Raw genomic sequence first — 25,973 nt, 5'->3', positions numbered from 1 at the left:
GAGGGGAAGGAAAAAAAAAAAAAAGAGGTTAGAGTGGGAGAGAGCCAAAGCATAAGAGACTGTTGAGAACTGAGAGCAAACTGAGGGTTGATGGGGGGTGGGAGGGAGGAGAGGGTGGGTGATGGGTATTGAGGAGGGCACCTTTTGGGATGAGCACTGGGTGCTGTATGGAAACCAATTTAACAATAAATTTCATATATAAAAAAAAAAAAAAGTTGGAGGGGGAAAAAGTAAAACATCTGGATTTTCTGATCTGTATTTAACATAAAAATCAAAAGGCAAAAACACACTTTAAAATGTCTAAAACATCATTAGCAGTCTCATAGTTAAAAAAAAAAACTGGCTTACAAATAAAATACTCATTTTTTATTTCATGCCTCAATTTGGAGACATAAAAAATCATTACTAAAATTTTATCAAGGTAAAAATTCACAGTTCTCACAACTGCAAATATTACTACAAAATACAATAAAAATTCTTCAAATAAAATAGTTTTGCTTTATAATATGCAATAAAAAGCAAAAGTATGGATTTCTAACTGTTAGCATAAAAAAATCATTTTTTGAAATTTGCTATTGCTTACCTGATTGTCTACTTTAAAAATTAACCATAACAAAAAAATTCCAAACTCCATGAACATACATCTACACTAGTTTTAATTACAAAAAAATGAATCTTTAACATATGATGTGGAATTTGCAAAATTAAATTTGATTAAAAAATAAATTACTGATTTATTACATAACATTTTTGTTAAGAATTCTGACCTGCCAAGCTAAACTCTAATAGAAATCATCTACCATGTTCTCACATTACAAAACTTAGTCATAGTTTTAAACTTTGTCACTAAAAGAATTAGTACATTAAGTATATAAAAGACTTGTACAGAGAAACAGAATTTAGTTCATGACACCATTAGTGCAAAGAAAATTAAAGTTAGAATTTAGACCAGAAGAAGGAAAACAAATGGTGACTTTTAAATACCTCTTCTAGTACTAAGCTACATCAATGATTGGTTTAGAAGAGTTTCTAGGTTCTCAAAGACAGATGAGCATCACATAATCTGGATAAGGCTATATCCAGCCCTACTACTAAGTGAACTACATATTTTAAGTATTTTGTGTTATTTGGCTACCAAGTCCTAATCCAAGGGATTAAATATACAGATGCAGATAATTTTTGGTCACCTTACTTATTTACTTACTTACTTACTTACTTCAGTGACTGGTGAAATACAGTTTATGATGGTACCTCTAAGATAATTTAAGTAATGGTATTTGTATACACGAAAAACTAAACCTCGTTAAACAATGAACTTATTAGACTTTGAGTAAGGTTCTTTACACATCTGTGCTCAGAAGAACTGGTTGGAATTGAGACATAGTGACTGGTAAGAATATTTTTAATTTTTTACAGGTATTTGGACATTCCATAGCTAGAATTTATTCCTTTTTAACATTTCACATTAATAAGATCAAAGTTTTAAGTAATTTTCTCTTAGAACACATTAAATTAGTTCTGAATTAGTGAACCATTTGTGCTTAATGCTTATCTCAGTAGAGCTCTATCTTATACCCCCCTCTTAGACTTTGAAGGTTTTTCTTTAACTGAATTCAGATATCTGAAGTATATACATTCCCAGGCAAGTTTCATGAGAAGTCTTTTTTTTTTGTCCATATAAAAAATAAAGCATGAGAAATTACTCTTTAAAAATTAGAAAACAGGTTATAAAAATTAAAATATTTGTTAAAATTTGAAAACTAAGATTAACACACACAGGCTAATAAATTACAAAAAGAAAACTTAACAGAAAGGTAGAAAGCATTATGAAGATTCTTTTCAGGTCAAGATGCAATATATAGAGTTTTACTATTAGAAAGTTTAGAAACAGGAATACAGTTGTTTAAAATATTTACTCTTCCTGGTATTATGAACACTTAGAAATCCAAATCCCCTAATGGCCAGAATCATAGTATGCAAAACATAAAGCAGCCAATTTGAAATGTTTTCCAGTCATTTCAAGCCATAGTCTGATTTACCATGATTAGCACTGACGTTTATTTCTACACATTTAAAATTATGTTAAGAGTGTAAGGAAAAGATAACATCAAAACAATTTAAGAGCAGATTGTGGTTTCTAAAAGGCTAATCATCGTTTTAAATCAAAAATATGGCTTGATTAAATAAAGGAAATTTCTTAATTTTCTACTGTTAAGTGCAAAACAAAATAAAATGGGCCCAAGGTACCCCAACCCCTTCAAAAAAACACAAAGCAAGCTGAACTGTAAAAGCCTATTTCTAAAGCTAGTATCTTGCCTGCAAGACTGGGAGGGCTATGAGAACTGATGGCTGAAAGAGCTTTGGTAAAGCCCACACATTCCATGGAGAATACCACTACCTGGTGGGGGCTAGGCATAGCAAAGTGCCTTCCTGCCAAAGAAAGAAGAGAGAATCTGTATTTGGGATAGAACAAAGACCACAGTTACAGTATATTTCAAAACAAATGATAATTTCAATAGTAAAAGATTTAAGAAAATTACATTAGACAGTTCTAATCACTGGTGCATGAGTATCGTAAAGTTTGGAAACTGCACCAGAAACTTCATACTGCGTTTTCACCATAAAACTATTTATTCATGCTTTAAGAAAATGGTCTGTAATAAGAATTTTGTGTGAATAAGTTAAAACGTCATTACGCTTGACAAAGTTATCATTCAGATGAATAAATAAAGTTCCAGTCTTAAAAATAAATAAATAAATGAAACTGATGAAAAACTAACCAGGTAAAGGTTTTGAGTGTGTCTGTTCTTTGCTGGGAACATGCGCACCTCCACCAAACACAGCAGACCACATTTTTTCATTTAGAGGATGGGCCACAATCCGAAATAGTTCATTACTAGAATGTGTCGCCAGGCCATGGATGAAGAGACTAAGATACACTGCTGTGAGAATCTCACAGAGTAAAACTGTAAGCCCTGACTGGGCTTCCTCTCCAGAAGAATTCAAAAGTCGAATTAGGGAAGTTATGCCTAGGACAAACAACAAACATAGCTACTAATGACAATAAATTAAAATAAAAATCAACTATAAAAAAACTTTATTACATCAGAATTAAAAGTTTTTCTTCTGTAGATTCACAGACTAGTAGAGGTTATTACAGTTAATGCACAAACACTGAGATATCTGTTCAACTTAGAGAAATGATGAAGATCTATAAATCTGAAAGACAAAATTTAATTGCCATTACAAATGATCTCCTATTGTAACAAAAGTATAAAAAGTGATAACAAAACATTTGAGTTATCTTAGTAAAATGGCTAAGGAAATACCAATGTTAAGTAACTACATATAACGAATGGGAAATACTCAAGTGGTATCAATTCTAACAATGTTAACTGTTATGTTAACAGTTATTAACATACAGCAAAACTATGCCAAATGTACTTTTTCCTCATCTAATTCAGTAAGGCTGAGAAAAAACTCATATGTATATTTACATATATATTTTATTTACATATAAAAACATATATATACAAATTATTTGTACCTGGCCATTGTGCTGGTGCTGTATTAGGAGTTACTGCTTCATCTAAGCTTCCTGTTTTCAAAGAATGTCGATGGGGAAGCAATACTGTCTGATACATCATTCCAGTAAACTGATTTGTTTGAAATGAACTACGGGAAGAAAACATTTAAATAAGAATAATTTACAATAACAATATAATAAAACAGTAAACATAACATACAATCATCTAAAATGAATTTCATATGTATTATTTCCATATTTTAGATCTAACTTCTAGGGTATCTTAAATATAAATTTATTAGTTATACTGTTATTACTGATCTAAGTACTGTTATCTATAGTCTAGTGTTATGTTAAAACCAAGTATCCTTTGAGTGTAAACGTGCAAATTTTCTAAATTAAGACACATGTGATGTTTTAAGTATTTAGTGAAAGACACAGAATACATACAAATGAGAAAACTAAATTCCTATTGACCACAAACTACCAACTATTCAATCAAATTTCAAAACAAGATTATCTAGTTGAAAAGAAAGTCATTGTAGGTTCAGTGTGATATTTAATGGCTAGTCAGCCCTACATCAGGATAGGTTACATCAGGTATATGCACCAGGTACCAGGGATATAATTAAAAATGTGGTTTCTGTCTCCATGAAATTTACAGTCTGGTGGAGGTATCAGACACAAATCATTTTATTATATTGCTTTTAAAGACAAAATCTACGCACACAGGGCTATAAAAGCAAAACAGAGTAACATGGCACACAATTTGGGAAGTCAGGATAAGTTTCTCCAAGTAAATGGCACTTTAAGCTTAAAACTAAGTAAACAGAGGGGCGCCTGGGTGGCTCAGTTGGTTAAGCATCCGACTTTGGCTCAGGTCATAATCTCAAGGTTTTTGAGTTTGAGCCCCACATTGGGCTCTGTGCTGACAGCTCAGAGCCTGGAGCCTGCTTCAGATTCTGTCTCCCTCTCTCTCTGCCCCTCCCCCACTCATGCTCTGTCTCTCCCTCTCTCAAAAATCAACATTAAAAAAAAAATTAAACATATACTGATGAAAATAAAACCACACTCAATGACAAGAAAATGAACTCTTGGAGGACGAAGGCCAAAGATATCAAGTTGAAGCTATCTTGAGAATACATAAGCAGAGCAGTAAGTTTAGACTTTCATGAGAGAATTCAAGCACATAAAACAATCAAAAATCAACACAAAGGAAGAGTAACATCATGTAAGAAACAACAAACTCTGTGAATGACCTGCACCTAAGGAAGCAGATATACCAGAACATTACAGAATGTGCTTTATACTCAGAGAGGTTAAAACAATTAAGAAATAAAGACTGTAAGTTATAAAAATACAAGTGGCTATTAAAATCAACAAGGAGATCTTAAAAATGAAAAACAGAATTTCTAAAACACAAACTCAGGCTAAATAAAAGGACATTGCTGAAGAATGAGTTAGTGTCTGGAAAACGAAGCTAGGATTTCTCCTGAAATGAAGGAAAAATGAATAAAATGAAAGCGAAAACAAAAATAAAAGAAACCTCTATGTTCCAATACCTGTCTAATAAGGAACAAAGAAAAGACAAAATATTTAAAGAAATGAAACAAAACAAAGGATCATAGGAGAAAAAGAAGATGCAAACCAAGAAACAAACTCGTAACCACAGGGAAGGAAGTGATGCTTACTAGAGTGGGGGAGGGGATGGTAATAGGTAATAGGTAATGGGGATTAAGGAGTGCACTTGGCAGGATGAACACCAGATGATGTACAGAAGTGCTGAATCACTATATTGTACACCTGAAACTAATATTACACTGTTTGTTAACTAACTGGAATTTAAATAAAAATCAAAAAAAAAAAAAAAAAAAAAAAGAAAGAATTTCAAAGCACTAAGGAAAGATACCTAAGTGTCAAACAGTATGTTTTAAAAGTCTAGCTAAATTAGAGTGAAACTTAGGCTATAAAGAGAAAAATCATAAACACATTTTTTTCATTTTATTTTTATTTTTCATTTTTATTTAATTTCTTTTTAAATTTACATCCAAGTTAGTTAGCATATGGTGCAACAATGATTTCAGGAGTAGATTCCTTAATGCCCCTTACCCACTTAGCCCATCTCCCCTTCCACAACCCCTCCAATAACCCTCTGTTTGTTCTCCATATTTAAGCATCTTATGTTTTGTCCCCTCCCTGTTTTTATATTATTTTTGCTTCCTTTCCCTTATGTTCATGTGTTTTGTATCTTTTTTTTTTTTTTCAACGTTTTATTTATTTTTGGGACAGAGAGAGACAGAGCATGAACAGGGGAGGGGCAGAGAGAGAGGGAGACACAGAATCGGAAACAGGCTCCAGGCTCTGAGCCATCAGCCCAGAGCCCGACGCGGGGCTCGAACTCACGGACAGCGAGATCGTGACGTGACTGAAGTCGGACGCTTAACCGACTGCGCCACACAGGCACCCCTCATGTGTTTTGTATCTTAAAGTCCTCATATGAGTGAAGTCTTATTTGTCTTTCTCTAATATCGTTTGACATAATACCCTCTAGTGCCATTCACATAGTTGCAAATGGCAAGATTTCATTCTTTTTGATCACTAATACTCTATTGTATATATATATATACCACATCTCCTTTATCCATTCATCCATCGATGGATATGTGGGCTCTTTCCCTACTTTGGCTATTGTGGATAGTGCTGCTATAACCATTGCGGTGCATGTGTCCCTTCGAAACAGCATACCTGTTGCCTTGGATAAATACCTAGTAGTGCAATTGCTGGGTCGTAGGGTAGTTCTAGTTTTAATTTTCTGAGAAACTTCCATATTGTTTTCCAGACTGGCTGCACCAGTTTAAATTCCCACCAGCAGTGCAGAAGAGATTCTCTCTCTTGGCATCCTTGTCAACATCTGTTGTTGCCTGAGTTGTTAATGTTCGCCATCCTGACAGGTGTCAGGTGGTATCTCATTGTGGTTTTGATCTGTATTTCCCTGATGATGAGTGATGTGGAGCATTTTTTCATGTGTCAGTTGGCCACCTGGAAGTCTTCTTTGTACAAGTGTCTATTCATGTCTTTTGCCCATTTCTTCACTGGGTTATTTGTTTTTTGGGTTTTGAGTTTGACAAGTTCTTTACAGATTTTGGATACTAATCCTTTATCTGATATGTTGTTTGCAAATATCCTCTCCTATTCCATCATTGCCTTTTAGTTTTTCTGATTGTTGCCTTCACTGTACAGAAGTTTTTTATTTGGATGAGGTCCCAAGAGTTCATGTTTGCTTTTGTTTCCCTTGCCACCGGAGACGTGTTGAGTAAGAAGTTGCTGCGGCCAAGGTCAAAGAGGTTTTTGCCTGCTTTCTCCTCGAGGATTTTGATGGCTTCCTGTCTAACATTTAGGTCTTTCACCCATCTTGACTTTGTTTTTGTGTATGGTGTAAGACAGTGGTCCAAGTTCATTCTTCTGCATGTCGTTGTCCAGTTTTCCCAGCACCGCTTGCTAAAGAGACTGTCTTTATTCCATTGGATATTCTTTCCTCCTTTGTCAAAGATTAGTTGGCCATACATTTGTGGGTCCACTTCTGGGTTCTCTATTGTGTTCCATTGATCTCAGTGTCTGTTTTTGTGCCAACATCACTCTTTTTTGAAGTTTATTTGAGAGAGAGTGTGTGAGTGGGGGAGGGGCAGAGAGACAGAGACAGAGAATCCCAAGCAGGTTCCATGGTGTCAGCACAGAGCCTGACACGGGGCTCGATCCCATGAATCATGAGACCTGAGCCGAAATCAAGAGTTGGTTGCTTAACCAACTAAGCCACCCAGGTGCCCCAACATCCTTCTTCTGTGAAATTTTTCTCAATTCCAAGTCACTTACTCCCTCCTTTGGGCTCCCTGAGCCTTTTACTATCTTACATCATATATACTATAATTGTATGATATCATACATTACACGTAACAGTATGTAGTTATATATAATTGCATATAATGACAATGTAACTATACCATTATACACATGCCTCAAGTACAATGTCATGCTATATATATCACTTATCAGCTCACATGTATGTCTTTAACTAGAATGATCTTAAGAAAGGAGAACTTATCTCAGTGCATACTATGACTCCTAAGTTAGTTAAATGAGTTATACTGACAAGGGTCTACTTGGCATTCATTTACCAGAAAGGCATACACCAAAATTTCAAAGCTGGGGAAAAAAGTACTCTTCAGTTCAAATGCTTTCTGTGCTATTTAAAACACTGTCATAAACAGTTTTTCTAAATCTAGAGCATATAAATTCTGAAATGTCATCAGTTACTAGAAGCATTCCTCAATTTCACAAAGATATTTACCTGTAGTTATGACTACCACAAAGGCACTGATAAATACAAGCAGAAAGTGAGGCTGCTAAAGTATGCATTACATATACCTGGAAAAAAAACCACAAAATTACTTTAAGTATAACTTTTAAAAAATCAAACTTGTTTCAAGACCAACTATAATAAGCATTATAAAAAAGTGGAAAAAACTATTCTGTCCTTATGAACTACTTCCTTTTTTTCCTTAACATTCATTTATGCCTATACAGGTCTCACTACAGACAAATTAAAAACACTAAGGCTGTGGGCAGATAACATAAAACACACACAGGCTACCTAATTTCTATTTTAAGAGCAAATGGGAAAAGACATTAGCTATTCAGTAGTGCATCAGCCATGTGTTAAAAGAAAACCCTTTGGGGCACCAGGGTGGCTCAGTTGGTTAAGAATCCAACTTTGGCTCAGGTCATGATCTCTCAGTTCAAGAGTTCAAAGCCCCATGTCGTGCTGTGTGCTGGCAGCTCAGAGCCTGGAGCCTGCTTCAGATTCTGTGTCTCCCTCTCTCTCTGCCCCTGCCCTACTCATGCTCTCTCTCTCTGAAAAATAAACAAACATAAAAAAAAATAATAATAAAAAAAGAAAAAGAAAGCCCTTCAAGACTCAACCTTCTTCAAACAAAATATGTAGAAGCTCAGTCAGGTAAATAACAGTTTACCTATGGATAGGTCACTGAAGAATATGCTACCACATATTCTAGCTACTAGAGAAAGCAAGGAACCTAAAGAGAGGGAAATTATTTAGGGAAAGAAGAAGGTATGAAAGACAGCAACTGAAGGGCAAACATTTGTACTGAAGAAGAGAAGGCTCTAAACATGGCATGACAAGCAGTAAAAGAAGTAGATCTGACAAGCATAATCCAGGTCAGAAAGCAAACTAGATTAGACTATTACAAGACTAAGTTCTTCAAATGGAGGGTTGCTGGAATGGAGGAGAGTGGGGATGCACTAGATGCGTGATGGACATTAAGGAGGGCATTTGTGATGAGCAGTGGGTATTGTATGTAAGTGATCAGTCACTAAATTCGACTCATGAAACCATTATTACACTATACATCAACTAACTTGGATTTAAATTTAAAAATAGAGACCAGGTTCCTGATCTAATTATGAAGTAGGACAGTCTTGGATGCAGACAAAAATGGGAGAGTCACAGATTAAAACCAAAAATCAAGGATATCATCATATTAAAAGAAGACAACAAAACCCACATATGGGAAATTGCAAAAATGATCAAAATATTTTTAAGTTTCTCCAATCAAAAAGTGGAGTCTATTTCTCTACTTACTGAACCTGGGCTGGCCTTGTGACTTGCTTTGACCAAGAAGGCAAAGCATTATATGAGTTCTGAACCTAGTCCTCAAAAGGCCTTGCAAATTCTCCTATTGTTGCTCTTTAAACCCTGCAACCACTATGTAAAATAATCTAGGTGGGATGGTTAATTTTATGCATTAACTTAACTGGACCATGGGGTGCCCAGACATTTGGGGAGACATTCTGGGTTATGTCTGTAAGCGTGATGTGGGATGAAATTAACACAGGTAGAAGTGGCAGACTCAGTAAAGCAGACTGCCCTCCCTAATGTGGGCGGGCCTCACCCAATCAGGTGAAGACCTAAACAGAATAAAGCTGAATATAAGGGAACTTCTGCCTGGCTGTACTGAGCTGGAACACTGGTGTTGTCCTGCCTTTAAACACTTGCTCCTCTTGGGTCTCACGCCTACTGGCTCTCACACTGTACCTTATACTACTACTGGCTTTTCTGGTTGTCAGGTCTCTGGACCCAGACTTGAACTACACAATAGGTCCTGGGTCTCCTCCACCTTGATGACAGCCAATCTTAGGACCTCTCAGCTCCCATAGTTATGTAAGGCAACTGCTCTGTACATATACATACACAAGTCCTATTTGTTCTGTTTTTCTAGAGAACCTAGACCAATACATTAGGCTTGGTTCATAGTGGATGAGACCCATATGATCCAGATTCTCCTGTCATCCCTGGAAATAGTGTGCCAACCACCCAAAATGCAAATAAGGCCATCCTAATCCAGAATCCAGCCAACGTACCAGCTGATGGAAGACAAATGAAAATATCCAGACATCAGTCAGTCCAGCTGGCCCAAATTAGAACTGAGGAGCCAACCCAATGAATCATGAGCAAAATAAATGATGGCCATTTGAAGTTACTAATGTTTCAGGGTGGCTCTTAACAGCAAAAGCTAACTGATATACCAAGTGTAGGCTCATTATTAAAATTAAGTATGTGATACAGTTTAGCTAAAATGAGCAAAATCTCAACAAAATTAAATTCCTTACTGTATCATATACCATGTGGGCATTTATACTAGAAGAGGACAGGAAAAGCGGCAAAATTAAATTACAAGGGTTAAGGTTATCAAAGAGGGTAAGGCTGTAGGCAATATTCAGGCAAGCAGAATATTGAACTGGTATGATATCGCAGGCTGAGAGGTGGGCGAGAACCAGACGACAGACTATTAAGAGAAAAAGAGAAAAGGAGTCCAAACTTGGTCATACTTTAAAGGATTTCAGTATGCTTGTAGAGTAAAGATGAAACATGGAATGTGATATTAACTGTACATAAAGTACAGTGGTGATGATGAAAAGATGATGTGCTTGACTAGATAACCATGTGTACTGATTCAGTAAGTTTGGAGTCAATTTAAGAATCACATATCCTTAAAATACATGTTTTAATATTAATAAAGGAAAACTTTAATTTTATACCATAATACTTAGTTCCTATTTCTAAAAATCAATCAGCTTCTCCCCTAATTGTAATGCTAAAACAATTACTCATGTATCTGCATACACACCTATTACTCTTATCTTAATAAAGTGGCTAAATTAACACTAAATAACTAAATTTAAAATTGAAGTACCCTATTGGGTATGAGAATACAAGTGAGGTCAGCCTGGCCTACAACCCTAAGTTCTCTTTGGTCAAAAAATATAAACTTAGTAATGTGACAATCCCTATGTATAGTCTGATGTTTAAAATTGCTTCTAATAAGTGTTTCTTAACACTTAGCTTTCGGTTTTATCATAATATACAGGTAAGTTAAAAGAATGAACCAAGCATACTTACCTTATTGCTCTGGATGTCAGGATGGGGTGGCGAATCAAAGTTTATTATGGCATGCAGAATATCATGTGTAAGGTTACTAAGGTGCAGTAATGGATTGGCAACTACTGTTTTGGCACTGGCAGTACAAGCAAAGAGGAGGGGTACCGAGGTTTGCTCTGACAGAGGGCTAGGAAATATGGGTTCTGATGTTTCCTTAAAAACAATGGGAAAAAAAAGGTTAATCAACTATTTAAAGTGGTAATTCACTACTTTACTATTTCAGAAGTCTCTTGGAAAAACTTCAAAATAATTCAAAATTAAAAGCATAACAGATTACAGAATTAGGACCTGAGGAGGTCAACATTCCACCAATTATAGAGGAAAATGAGGGGACAATACCCTTTTATCCTAAGGAGAAGTTCATCACCTCACAAGGCACTCACGTAAGAATGCAGAGTATGAATGCAGCAGATCACAGGGCTTGACGGAGAATGATCCTGAAACCTTTATACACACACTACGCTACAAACTCCTAACACAAAACGGTATTCCTTAAAGCAACCATAATGAAGAAAATCAACAACTTTAAAATCAAAAACCAAAAGAGCAGTATCAAAAACCATTTCTCATGTGTGTACTATTTCAACTGGCCACTGTGTAACTTACATACCTGCTGAGATTCTTGTAAAAGCAAAATCAATTCCATTCTCACAGATGCAAGACCCCCTCCGTGGGACCCATGAAGTATGCAGTAACTCAGAAACATCCTCAATAGTGACTGATATTTCAAAAGCCACTGTCTTTTTTCCTGAAAATTTTCTCTCAGTTGTTTCACTTTTGTTTGCTGAAGCAAATCTTCAGAATCTTCATTTAATCCAAATCCATCTCCATTTTCGTCCAGGGCAGACTGTAATTCTTCTCCATCTGAACAATAGTCACAGGTCCTCTGAAGAGCTATTACCTCTCTTTCAAGCCAGTGGTAGAGTTGGTAACGCAATTTTCCACCATCTATTTCATAGCCAGTAGATAAAGTACGAAGTTCTACGGTGAGAATCTTTAAACATGCTCTAAATTTTAACTGAACTGCAATTATGTCTTCTGATGGACTCAAAATATCATTTTCATCTAGTGTGCTGAGAGTGTCTGTATAACTAGAACTTGTTTCATCTACTTTTTTCACCGTTTTTCTCTGTAAAGGTTTCAGTTCTTTCATTGAGATAGGGAGATCGTCATTTTCTTCATCATTATCACTGTCCCATTTTAATTCTAAAGAGTCATCCTGAAATACAATGCTTGGTTGGCTCCAGTCAAAAGAAAGAGTGGAGTTTGACTGCTTCTCTGAGGAACCCTCTGAAGAAGATCCAAAACCATTCATCACTGACTGTGACCAATCAACAGCAGAAGACTTATCTTCCCTTGCATCCAAGTTCACTGGAGAAGAAGGAGAATAGTCTTTACTAGTATCCAGAAAACTCGATGTTCTACAAAAAGGTTTTGTTTTCTTGATGACTTTTGGCATCTTTGATAATACTTCCAAAGCTAACATAGGACAGCCAGCTTTTAAATGAGCACTGGCAGTAGTAAAAAATAATCTTCTTTCACTTAAATTGATTGTTCCTGCCAGTCCACTTTTTCCCGTTAAACTCATGTGTGTAGACAATACATCAGATGATCCAAAATGACGTCTCAGCAACAGAGGATGCGTTCTTAGATAATTGTAGAAATTAAAAACTGCAGGATTACAGGCTGACATCATGACTTGATCTGAAAGTAAATTAAGTTTATCAGCTAAGAAAAATTCAAGAGTTGTACTGCAGTCTTTTTCTCTATGGCACCTTTACCCACCTGGTCTTTTGAACAGAATTTTACTAAGAGATCACACTCACACATGGCAATGAACAGACAAGAACACGTTTGTCATGAAAGTGTTTTAACATAAAAGGAGAACGGAGGTTATACTGATTTCCGCCTCTTCAGGTAATAATTTAAGATTATTTGAACATCCACTTACACACCCATAGTTCTTATTCTCCTACTTCCCTCAACATCCCTTCCCAGTCTGCTGTGCTAAATCTTCCTCATCTTCTCTACTTGAGGATGTTAAGAGTATCCTAGAGTTCAGTGCTTGGCTTCTTTTCTGTCTACACTCGCTGAGTGAACTCATACAGTGCCAAGGCTTCAAATACCATCTAGACATTGGTAACTTGCACATCTATTTCAAGCCCAACTTCATCCTGTACATCTAGACTGCTATATCCAAAGGCCTACATTCCATTTCCATTTACATGCACATACTCTTTCCTCAAGGTCTCTTTATCTAGTGTGCTCTTAGCCTAAACCACTCTTTATCCAGATAGCTACTAGATAACTCACTCAGGTCTCTGTTCAAAGGTCAGCTTATCAGAGAGGGCTTCTCTATCTAAAACAACACTCCCCCAAACCTGCTCCTGGTTTTCCTCATACCATTTACCTCAAGCTAAAAATCCAGGAGTTATCCTTGACTCTTACTCCCTTCACATCCAATCCTACCTAGTTTACCTGAAAATTATATTCCAAATCCCACCATTTTTCTGAGCCTCCGCTCCTATTATTCCAGTCCAAGCCACTCTTACCTTTTAAAATTTTCTTCTAGAATAGAGAATTTGACTCTAAAAGTATGTGATCATGTATTAATCCCAAATCAAAATACACTTTTGACATGAATATGTGTAGGTATAAAACAGTGACCGGCAAAGGCCTTTTCTTTTCCCCCTTCATTACAGACAAGTCAGTTTGGAAATCTTTAGCTCAGATGGCCAGGACATTTCAACAACTGAACATGGCTTTCTCACAATTCTCTCACAGTAAGACTCATGATATTCCTCATTAAATGATGCTATGTAAAAACCTATCAACTAAAATCTTTTCCAATTAGTACTTCAAGTGATATGACTGACACCAAGGATACCAGCTATTACAAATAATTCAATTCTACCTATGGAAAAATATTTGAAAAGCATATCCCATCATTTTTATATGATTTCATACAAAGATTCCATTTTATACTAACCTCTAGAAAAGAAGCAAAAGGGATTTCTAAAACAAAAGGAGATCTTAAAAAAAGGTAAATTATAAAAAATTCTCTACCTCACTCATCTCATAAAAAAATAATCCTATCACTTGTCAACTTTCTTTAAAGAATGTATTTTTATTATAAAAATTATAAAACTAATTAACAAACAAACTTGCACCTGAGAAAAATGGATTTTCTATCACTACTTTCCTCAAAATTTATATTCAAATATTGATAATATTTATGTCGAATACACTGATTTTATAAAAACAGAAAATCCAAAGTTCTTGGTTTTCAAAGGATTTTTCTGAAAAAAAGGATTTTCCTAAAAAAAAAACCAAAAAACTATATATACATAACTCTGTGTCCCCAACTAAATCTTAAAAGTCTTAGACCATGTTTTCAACTTGCTTTGTATTACCCTTAGCACCCAACAGTGTGTTCTGCACCCACCAAATACTAAAACAACTGTATTATTATCTGTATTATTAACATCTTAGAAATGTAGCTTACCATCATCCTCTCTGACTGGTTGCTTTATTAATGTTTCCAGAGCACCACTATAATCTTCCAAAATCCAATATGCCATACTCCGAAGAAAAGGATCATAATGCATACTTATGTTCAATGAATTGAGTTCACTGACAGGAGAATCAATTCCCAAAACTTTTTTACGTAAAATAGATTTATATGTTGCAGATGTATCAAATTCAGACTCATAGAGTCTTGCTATTACAAGAGCCAACTGAATGTCATTCAGTTTCTCAAGACATACCTTCAAAAAGAGAAATACTGGTTATCAATAAGCAGAAGCATCTTTCATTTTAAGATAAACTCGACTGACTCACTAATAACTAGATGAAAAAAAAGGCACTGTTAGTATCTGAAATTTTTAAAAATATTTTTTCTTGAGAGAGAGGGAGACAGAGTGTGAGCAGGGGAGGGGCAGAGGAAGAAGGGAGACACAGAACTGGAAACAGGCTCAAGGCTCTGAGCTGTCAGCACAGAGCCTGAGGTGGGGCTTGAACTGTGAGATTGTGACCTGAGCCAAAGTCAGACACTTAACCAACTGAGCCACCCAGGCACTCCTAGATGATAGGATTTTTAAAAGTCACTATTAAATATTACTATGTATTTATTAGCCTTATGCAATTTCTGCTATTCTTAAATTAAATTAAAAAATAAAAATTTAAGCCTACATAAAAAGCTTAAAAGGCTGACAATGCTTCTTTTCATGTTTATTTACTTTTGGGACAGAGAGAGAGAGACAGAGCGCAAGCAGGGGAGAGGCAGAGAGAGAGGGAGACACAGAATCTGAAGCAGGCTCCAGGCTCTGAGCTGTCAGCACAGAGCCCGACGTGCGAAATCACGTCCCAACACACAAACTGCGAAATCATGACCCAAGCCAAAGTCAGACACCCAACCAACTGAGCCATCCAGGCACCCCAACAATGCTTTTATTAAAAAAGTTTCATCATTACCTCAATTGCATCTCTGAGGCAACCAGCTAAAAGAAAAAATGCCGCAGAATGTTCAAATCTTTGTTTGCCTAACAAAGAAAAGGCATTCTTTAAAGCTGCTTTACGCCATCTCTCATCCTCAAAATTGTGTCCAAAAAACTGTGTCATCTTGGTGTCTTTTTGGGATCTATAAAGAAAAAAAATGTATGAAAATTTTGAAGCACGATGTTTCCACAGTCAGAACCAATTTTATAAATTCAGCCATTTACAAGTTAAGACTCAAAGGAAACACTTGCCCATGTATGGATTACTATACATCTGCCTGCCCACTGGAGGATTACTGGTGATCAAAACCTAAGGAATTTATTTATCCTGATTCAAAACAATCCTAAAAGATCTAGTCTCTGAGAAAACTGACTGGTGCCCATGATCTTCCCCTCAAAGTTGTATTCATATAGATTCACCTGGAACAGAGTGTGAAATAAATGATGAACTATTTTTACTAATCATGTTTATCAAGTCTTGCTGAGAATAAGTAAAAGAGAAAATTCCAAGTGATCCTTGCTCAAGAGTGGGGTCGGGGCCCACAGGAGGAGGGTAGTTTGGAGGGATAGCCTGGTCCATGAATCTGTAATAGGACAGAGGGTAGATGCCTGTTCCAGATTCCACCAATTCGTCTTCTTCCCCACTACAGAGACAAGTCTTTGGTTTAGTTCTTTGTTCCAAAGAAGTGCCATGAGAAGTTCTTACAATAAATAAGAAAATGGCTTCCTGGACTGATAAACCTAAAACCTAAAGTGATGTCATCAAGATTTTTCTATTCTGGAAAACACTTGGGCTTCTTTCCTATGAATCTCTCCCTAAACACAAAAATAACTAAGAATGTACATGAATCACAATTAACAAGAACAACAAATCTTGACTTTATTTCATACACTTGTTCCTTACGAAAAGTTTTCCATTTTGAAGCAGTTTTCTTACCTACCTATATAAGCCCCAAATCACAGCTTTCTTTCTCATTGCAAGGTAAAAAATGGCAGCATCTAAAGGATCATTCTTTCTATAAAAGGCTGCTTTAGCTACCTATAATTAGAAAATGTTGGTCAAAATTTCACGGAAACAATTTTTAAACAAACAAAATAACTTCTCTCACATACCACACCGACACACATTATTTCAATGACCAATGAATTAAGAAAATATATGCACAAATGCATGGATGTTTATGTATACATACGCACACATATACACATATTTTACACTTGAACGCGTGCATTTTTTATAATTTCAAAAGTAATTCAGGGTGGTGGCCTCCAAAGACACAGAGAGGTGGGAACACATGGACGATGCTCTTCAGTACAAGCTCCTCAGTACTATTTTACTTTTCCAAGATGTATATACATCATTTTGTAAAAATCAGACACATACTAAGTAAATGTATCAACTATAATGGAAGAATTAGAATATAAACATTAAAATCCTGTATTAATGAGATATTTTGAAATATCATGGCTATTTCAAGGCATTTTACTGATTCACTTAAAAAATAGAAACAAGAAAGGGAGTAAGGAATGTTCTTTAAAGCAATACCTAAAATACATTAATTACTTCATTTTTCTACCACAATAAAATACAACTTACCTTTTCTATGCACTTGCGTAAGGTGCGGGTGTTCCGGACCCACCACCCCACGCCCATGGCTCTCAGTTCCGACCAGGTGGGATCATCTTTCTGCATGGTCGGCAGCATGCTCAGCAGTTCCTCCTCTGCTACCGAGTGAAAAGCCCAGGCAAAATGACTAGTAGACAGGCCTGAATAAATGTCAAAAAATAATGTTCATGGGAAATATAAACATGTTTATATAATGATGATCAGAAATGCGTGTGCCATATCTGTCATAAGCAAGTCTCAACTCTTTATGGGACTCACAGAAGCACAATTAAGAGTTTAGGGTTGGAGGAAATAGGTTTTTTCTTTCGTTGTTTCTCCTAACAACTCTATCACTTCACTATTTTTTATAATAAGCACATATTTTCTATGATTAAAACACCTATTTTTAAAAAAAGGTAAGAAAAAATGTTTTATGGAAAATGCTACTTTTCTGATTATTTTTGCTCTCTAGCTATTACCCATGATCTTTCCTTAGAAAATGAGAAACACTTAACGTACTGTTCTATGCTGGAATGACTGTTATTCACAGCTGATTCTCACTTTCCTTTGGTCAATGTTTGTTTTGTGGATTGAATACCATGGAATTAAAACAGCATCAAGTAGATAGGACACCTCCCTGAAAAGAACTTAACAGGGTAGATTCTGGAATCAGATGATACAATAAACCCAGATCCATCCCTAACTATGTAACTGTGGACAAATTACTTCGACTCCTGATTGTTCAACTGCCTCATTCATAAAATGTGAATAATCACAGCACTACCTTATTACATTGTTGTGAGGATTAAAATACCAGAGTTTAAGCATTTAGAATAGAATCTTAAAGCATTTAAAATATCAGAGTTAAGGCATTTAGAATAATAACTATTATTACCCCTTATCACCACATTAGTCAGACACTTTTTTATGTACACAGTATCATTTACATCAGCAATTCTCTTAACCTACTGGCCCCTACATTTGGGGCTTACTGTTCAGCTTCCATTTGGTCTCTTCACAGAGTTCATGTTCTTTGGTATTTCTGGGTGAAGTACATGCTTAATTATAAGATGTGGCTTTGAACATATATGGACTCAAAATTTTAATCTGATAGCAAATGCCAAGGAATCTGAAATGCCCACTATACTTTCTTTCCTTGGAAAGAAATATAGAAATTAAAAAAAAGAAAAACACCTATGCAGTAAATGGACTGCTATTCTGAACTGTTTTTAGATGTCTATTATCTCTCAACTAAGTTCAATAATATTTCACAAATAATTAAACGATTAGACTTAGAATTTTAGTACTTTTCCAAAGCTAAATACAAAATGAAGGGAAGGAGGGAGCAGAAAGACAGAAAGAAAGGAAAAGAGAAAGCAAGAGACAGACAGACATCAATAAGAAGAGGCTAACCTCTGTCCCAATAACACTGTTTAACCCTGTAGCTCCAATAATGCTGGAACCCAGCTGCACCTCTGAACTTCCAGGGCAGTAAGCCAAGAAATACCCTGTTTTAAGTTACCTTAAACTTGAGTCAAATATTTCTGTTAATTTAAGGCCTAAGGTATATGAGAGTATCTGAAAGGTTAATAAACTAACATCTGAAATACACATTAACAGTAGTTTTGGGGTGAGTGAATTTTCCCTTTCTATGTTCTATACTCTTTACGTAAGACAATTAAAAACTATTATTTCTGGAGCAAAAATGTTATTCAAATTTTGGGTAGAAAACTCAACTTTGATAAATGTTAATTAGAGTAAAGAAAAAAATCTAAACAAGTTGAAGAGAATAAAACAGTATTAATTGGTCTTAAATGTATGACGCATTTGAAAATGTAACACAGATTATCTAACTGCCCAATACCCATTTCTTCATTAAGTCTTTCCATCTACCAAAAAAATTCCAGTATTTTAAGAAATAAAGAAATTAAGAAAAGAAATTAATAAAGAAATTCAGAAAATTAAATGGAAATAAATATTTTTACAAGTAAGTTAAGGACACTTAAAATGTGTCAAATTTGTCATTGTCATATCTGGGCAAAATGTTCTCAAGCCTCTCTACTTTTACTCTCTTTCCTTTTAATAGATTACTACCAAAATCACCTTGGTGAAGGAGCTGAGCTCGGTAAGCTGGAAGGGAAGTTGTAAGGAACGTATGAAGTCGAACAGCTAAAAGAAATTTTAACCCACATTCATCGAGAGTTTCTCCACCTATGAACAACAAAAACAATAACAAAGTATTTACTTTTTTGTATTTATAAGAAAACCATTTCATGAGCAAACTCCAAGTAAATGTTAATAATTCTGGCATGTGGCATATGTCACAGCACCAAATACAGGAACAAAACATTCTGAAACCAACAAAAGTTACCGGTCTAATTATTATCTAATATTTCCTTTGTCTACACAAACATCACAGACCAAAGTAGTATAGTTAAATATTTATTTTGAAAAATATTAAAGAGAATGAATTGACTCGGGGTTAGCGATATTTTTCATATCTCAACCTCCTCCCATCTGATCTTGTTTAAATTAAAATGTAACTAAATTTTAAAATAGTTTAACCTTCACTCTGCAATTCCATGTTGATTCAAGCCATAGACCCATCCCAATAATCAACTATTAACACAGGAAAAAATAGTTACATATTTTCCTTTCAAACACAGTTCAAGGGGTGCATCCTACTGACCTATGCACAAGGCCAGACTTGTTAATTTCAAATCTTACTGAGATCTGATGTGAATTCTACCTTCCAATTTTTTTTTTTTTTTAATAACTCAGATTAAGATGAAAAAAATGCTCTCTGGGTGAGGAAAAGACCTAATTTTATTATACTTATTTTTGTTATGCTAAGCAAGAGTATACATTACTGCTAATTTTAAAGAACCTCAATATTTTAAAAACCCATTAACAGGGGCACCTGGCTGGCTCACTCGGTTAAGTATCCAATTTATGGGTTTCTGCCCAGGTCAGGATCTCAAGGTCTGTGGGATTGAGCCCCGCGTCAGGCTCCACAATGATAGCATGGAGCATGCTTGGGACTCTCTCCCTCTCTCTCTCTCTCTCTCTCTGCCCCTCAACCTCTCTACATGCATGCAAACTCTCTTTTAAACTTAAAAAAAAAAAAAAAAAACAGTGATTACAACAGGAGAAAAAGCAGAAAGCACCTTTTACTTTCAGGTATTTAAAGTGATTATTTATTTATTTTTGAGGCAAAGAGAGACAGAGCATGAATGGGGGAGGGGCAGAGAGAGAGGGAGACACAGAATCAGAAGCAGGCTCCAGGCTCCGAGCCATCAGCCCAGAGCCCAACGCGGGGCTCGAACTCACGGACCGTGAGATCGAGACCTGAGCTGAAGTCGGCCACTTAACCAACTGAGCCACCCAGGTGCCCTTAAAGTGATTATTTAATAAGAAGGTTAACTTTTGCCAAACTCAAAAGGATTCGATTGGATCTTTAACATTATTAAGGAGACATCAGGTAAAAATGACTGGCATAGTGACTCTCTGCATACTCTCTCAAAGTACTATGATTTACGGAAAAATAGTATCTATTAAAGTTAAAACTATCATGAAGGTATAGTAATAATGATTTTAAAAACCGTCATGGGCATAATTTTTATAAAAATTACTTAAGATTATTTTCTGCATAAGTAAGTAGAACAGTGACCAGCTGTTCTGCCACTCCCATATCTAGTTTAGTTTTACCTTGGCTTCTGTCTCTGCTTTCTCCGATATCAGTGCTGGTAGTTGCGATTGTGTCTGCTAAGGCCATCAAAGACATCTGCTCCATCCGGCTGAGTCCTGGTAAGCTAGAATGAAGTAAGTGGCCAGAGAGAACCTGAGCGTGCTCAGGACCAAAGTAAGTTGGACTGTATTGTGAAAGGTCGATAACCCTGGGCTTTGTGTTTTCTTCATCTGTCTCTAACACGTGATTATCAGTCATTAAAGTTGGGATCTGAAAAAGCTCATCATAACTTTCTTTTGACAACTGGTTTGAGTTGTTTAAAGTACTTTGATTACTAGATTTCTCTAAAGACGCATAACAGCTATCGTCATCTGCTGCAAGTAAGGCATATAAAGGAAGCGGAGGGACAGAATCTATTTCTGTATAATCTGTATTTTCACTTTTGTTGAAAGCCTGGGGATCTCTGGTAGTGCTTCCACTAGCACTGATGGTGAGAGATCTAAGGCGGCGCTCGTGGTTGGATTCGGCTTCATTCAGAGCCACAACCTCTCCAGCAATGCACTTGACAAGGTGCGACAAGATGGCCTTTGCTCTCCGAACTTTGCCCAGGTCCATGAGTTCTAAAAGCTGCAAAGGATGGTACTGAGGTAAAGTTGGGGAAAGAACATGAGCTGCTTCAAAAAGACCTGAATCTTCTGTGTCCACAGAAGGATCAAAGGCAGTTCTCTTTCCACAGATTTTCTGTGCAAGACTGGTCATGGATCGAGTCAGAGTTTTCTTTGGAGGATGTAATCCAGAACTTGATGAGTTACTCTGTTTTATTAAACTTATTATAGATGGAGTGCTCCCATTGTAGGACTCTGTGACAACGGGTTCTTGTTTAGAAGATGGCTGCCACTGGGAATATACATGCATTTCACAGTCCATGCCTACCACCAGGATGCCATCCCGGACCCATGACAAAGAAACAGGAAAAGGTGGAGAGCCTTCTACTGAAGAAACCAAATCCATACTTCTTAATAGCACAAATTTAGAAAGAGGCACAGCTTTAGTGCTTTCCCAGAGAGGAAATGCGAGGCTTTCCTTACCAGCCTGTTCTTGTACCTTGCCAGCCAGGGGTCCATACATAAAAAGTTTTGATCCAATTCCTACAGTGAGGATATGAGAACCATCCTCTCTGGACATCCAATCTAAGTGAACTAAATGCTTTGTGTTGGATGTGATACTCTCTTTACTGGAGAAATACACCTCTTGCTTATTGTAAGCCACTAAGTTGCTATCAATACTAATGCCAGAATCTAACACTGTATTTAATTCGTCTAAATGAATGGTCTGTTCAAGGACCCAACAGGAACCTCCTGTAGACTCACATTCAAAAATGCTTACATGCATCAAAAAGTCCTGAGAAGACCTACTATTAGATGCAGGCTGCTTATAGGCTACTGCTAACCGATTTGTATGTGCACAGCTAACTTCTACAGGCCTACCAGGGACGGTTATACTACTATTGCTATGAAGTCCATCCTCAATAAGTAACGGCCATTGTTCCCAAATGTATACAAGATCCATTTTTCCATTCTTCAATGTGGCAGATTCTCCATCTGTTACTCTGCATCTCCAGAATCTTACTTTCTCATCCGAGCACGAAGTTGCCAATAAATAAGGAGCACTGCACACAGGATATATGGAAGAAGAACTCAGATGTCCTAAAACAAAAATGATCTATTAACAAAATGTCAAATTGGATAAGTATTTCTGTTTTCATGTACTAAAGGTTTTAGTCTTTGTACAAACTCCTGTTAACAACGTGACGGCCTATACTCAGTTTAAGAGTCAACAAGATCAGTAAAATGCTTTTAAAGATGTCAAAAAAGGTATACATAAAGGGCAATATTACCAAAACCGAGAACTGGAAGAGAACTCTGAGGTGGTCTGCTTCAATTCCTACATTTAATAGGTAAGGACCTTTGACCAAATATGTGATGTATCTTACACTAAATCAAACACAAGCTAGAATGACGCAGAGTTAGAAAACCTGAATTCTAATGCTGGTTCTCAAGCCAGTAGTCTCTCTGCTCATTTTATATATTAATATGCATCTCATTTTAAAGATACCAATATATTTTTAAAACTGTGTCAACATTTCCTGGCTCCTTCTCTTTCATCTTTTTCAATACAATTTTGTAAGCAGCCCATGCTTACTGAAGTACTAGGTGAGCCCTCCGTAACTGATGTCTATGTGACATTACTGATGCTGAGAAGATTCTTAAGTGGGACAAAACATTTGCCATCCTTAATGTAATGACACACTTTTAATTTCCTAAACCACTGGCAAACTTCTTTTTCTTCAAGATGGTAGTGACTATTTTAGGTTCCTAGCCACAGGGTCTCTGATGCATCTATTCCACTCTAGGAGTCTAGAGCAAAAGCAGGTATACACAAAAAGTACACAAATACGAGTGGCTATGTTCAATCAAACTTATTTACAAAACAGGTAGGTAGCCCGTAGTTTGCTAACCCATGAACTAATTACAACATAGAAATGCTATATAGGATATCTATCATATCTTAAAAGTATTTCAACATAATTTTAATAAAGTTTTTTTTAAGTCCTCAAGGAGGATAGCAGTGTTGTGAAAGGACACAATTAGCATTGTCCGTTGGTATCTCTGAGCTGAGTAGAGAGTAGCTGACCTTCTTAATAGTCTTGATATTAAAAAAAAAAAAAATTAAGACTAGGAAAAATGCTTTTTCTCTATGCTATTTTTTGCCAAACAAAACGAATTTCTCCTTTTTCGCTAGAACTCCTACTCTTCTGCCAAACTCAACTTGGGCCAAAGTTAAATAAGAGGGCTGTTTTTAGAAATATTTCTCTTAGATTTCCCATATTATTTTAATTGGAGTTCAGCAGTGAAGATCCAACTATTCTGGCTAAGGGAACAGTTCTTAAAATTGTGTCTATACAAACATCATTCTTTTTCAAACTTTTTCTTTGCATTAATGCTTCTTTCAGTAAAATATATGAAGAAACAAAATTAAAAGTTATTAGAACAATGTTAATACCCCAGGTTCTAACTTCACCAATTAGAAAAGTACTTGATAATGACATGGCAAACTGCAAAGCATTCCAAGTCATCAGTTCAAAAAATGACAGAGAAGTAGAAAAGACCAAATGCACACTGTGACTATGAAACTCAAAGAAGTGGGTAATAAAAGGTGATTTTGTCTTGGTTTTCCTGATACCCTAGAATCGTGGTTCTTCATCTATTGTATGAATCAGAATCACCTGGGGACCCTTGTTGAAAGAGCCTGTGGGGTGCACCAGCATTTGTGATTCAGTACACCTGGGAGGGTGTAGACCAAGAATTTTTATTTTATTTTTTTTTTTTTTTAATTTTTTTTTTCAACTTTTTAAATTCATTTTTGGGACAGAGAGAGACAGAGCATGAACGGGGGAGGGGCAGAGAGAGAGGGAGACACAGAATCGGAAACAGGCTCCAGGCTCTGAGCCATCAGCCCAGAGCCTGACGCGGGGCTCGAACTCACGGACCGCGAGATCGTGACCTGGCTGAAGTCGGACACTTAACCGACTGCGCCACCCAGGCGCCCCAAGAATTTTTATTTCTAACAAGTTCCCAGATAATGCTGATGCTGCTGGTCTGGAGATCACATTTTGAGAACCACTGCTCTAGATTAAAGATGATAAATATTACGAGGAACGACCCATTCAAAATCCCTCAGAGCACACAGCTCCAGGCAGCCATGACCAACATTATCAAAGTTGGCAAATAAGGCACAAACTTGTTACTATCTCTGCCCTGGAAACGCTCAGTTTTTCTTCATAAAGACGTCATGAAAATTTGTTTTGGAAATCACTACTTAATGCTACAACTCGCTGACAAATGTCAGACATCTGAAAACATAATGAGAACGTAAGTTTTCAGTTTAAGGTAAAGAGAGTGTTTCCATTTCTGCTTCCATGTGCATTTAAGAACAGGTAGCTATGCCTCTTTATATATATATATATATATATATATATATATATATATATATATATATTTAAACGTTTATTTATTTTTGGGACAGAGAGAGACAGAGCATGAATGGGGGAGGGGCAGAGAGAGAGGGAGACACAGAATCGGAAACAGGCTCCAGGCTCTGAGCCATCAGCCCAGAGCCTGACGCGGGGCTTGAACTCCCGGACCGCGAGATCGTGACCTGGCTGAAGTCGGACGCTTAACTGACTGCGCCACCCAGGCGCCCCTCTCTTTTTAAATACCTTACTGAATATTCATAGATTCCAAAGTTTGAGTAGTCTCTTTTTACAAACTTTACAAACCTGCTGATGGCTTAACACTTATTATCTCAACTCCTTCTGGCAAATTCAATTCTTGGCTATAAACCATTTCTGAAGACAGAGTTAACTTGCTGGTACTCTGGAGATTTGCTCTGCAAGCCTGATACTTCTGTGAAAAAGGAGACAGGATCTTCTCTGGAGAAGATGAATAATGTTCTTCTGGTTGCCAAACTGCTTCAGTTATTTTTGTATCTACTTTTTCATCTATAAAACATAAGAAAAGAACCAAAAACCAGGGGGAAAGGGGGAATCCCTGTAAGTATTAAAATTACTACATTTTATAATCCAAAAGCCTTATAAAAGATTTTAAAACATACTAATATGATTTTTTACAATAAGAAAATGAGAGAATCAGTTTGCTTTTTAAATTAATTGAATAAACTACAGTTACCTTCACTCAATAAGAATACCTTTAAAAAACATGCAGTGAACGATCTAACCACATATAATTTGTTAATTTAAGCCTAAAGTTAAAAAAAAAATTAAAAAGACTCACCTAATGAGACAGGAATAGACTTTAAATGTAAATTCCACATGTGTAACAATGATTGGTTGTCTTGGGTGCACTCTATTACAATTAGGTAGAATTTCTCAGAAAATCCATTAGGTGAGCTGCCTGTTGGTATTAATAATTTTCACTATTAACATGAATAAATGAGACAACTTATTAAATACACCAAGTTAAAATAAGTGAATTAAAAAAAAAAATTAAAACCCTTACCTAAAATTCTACGTAGAAAGTAACATTATAGAGTGCAATCAACTTTTTTACCACATGAATTTGTAT

At 36.1% G+C, this 25,973-nt stretch overlaps 1 protein-coding gene across 6 annotated transcripts in view; it reads right to left on the bottom strand.

Annotated features, from left to right (window-relative positions):
• DMXL1 (Dmx like 1) overlaps positions 1-25,973 on the bottom strand; it is a 146,459-nt gene that overhangs the window by 61,607 nt on the left and 58,879 nt on the right. For 3 of the 6 annotated variants that reach the window (XM_040444292.1, XM_040444294.1, XM_040444293.1), the window contains exons 16-29: positions 25,683-25,802; positions 25,169-25,390; positions 20,850-22,535; positions 19,245-19,352; positions 17,133-17,302; positions 16,477-16,574; positions 15,513-15,678; positions 14,545-14,806; positions 11,650-12,743; positions 11,001-11,192; positions 7,872-7,948; positions 3,548-3,675; positions 2,781-3,029; positions 2,317-2,430 (exon numbers count right to left, since the gene is read on the bottom strand). In XM_040444292.1, the coding sequence (XP_040300226.1) occupies positions 2,317-2,430; positions 2,781-3,029; positions 3,548-3,675; positions 7,872-7,948; positions 11,001-11,192; positions 11,650-12,743; positions 14,545-14,806; positions 15,513-15,678; positions 16,477-16,574; positions 17,133-17,302; positions 19,245-19,352; positions 20,850-22,535; positions 25,169-25,390; positions 25,683-25,802 (4,686 nt within the window). The remainder of the gene's footprint in view (positions 1-2,316; positions 2,431-2,780; positions 3,030-3,547; positions 3,676-7,871; positions 7,949-11,000; positions 11,193-11,649; positions 12,744-14,544; positions 14,807-15,512; positions 15,679-16,476; positions 16,575-17,132; positions 17,303-19,244; positions 19,353-20,849; positions 22,536-25,168; positions 25,391-25,682; positions 25,803-25,973) is intronic. The other 3 variants (XM_040444295.1, XM_040444296.1, XM_040444297.1) reach the window with 1 other exon arrangement.

The sequence above is a fragment of the Herpailurus yagouaroundi genome, unplaced genomic scaffold, assembly GCF_014898765.1.
Source record: "Herpailurus yagouaroundi ecotype Mexico unplaced genomic scaffold, PumYag 192, whole genome shotgun sequence".
Taxonomy (NCBI): domain Eukaryota; kingdom Metazoa; phylum Chordata; class Mammalia; order Carnivora; family Felidae; genus Herpailurus; species Herpailurus yagouaroundi.
Note: the sequence above shows the minus strand (reverse complement) of the source record. Positions and strands in the feature narration are given on the sequence as shown.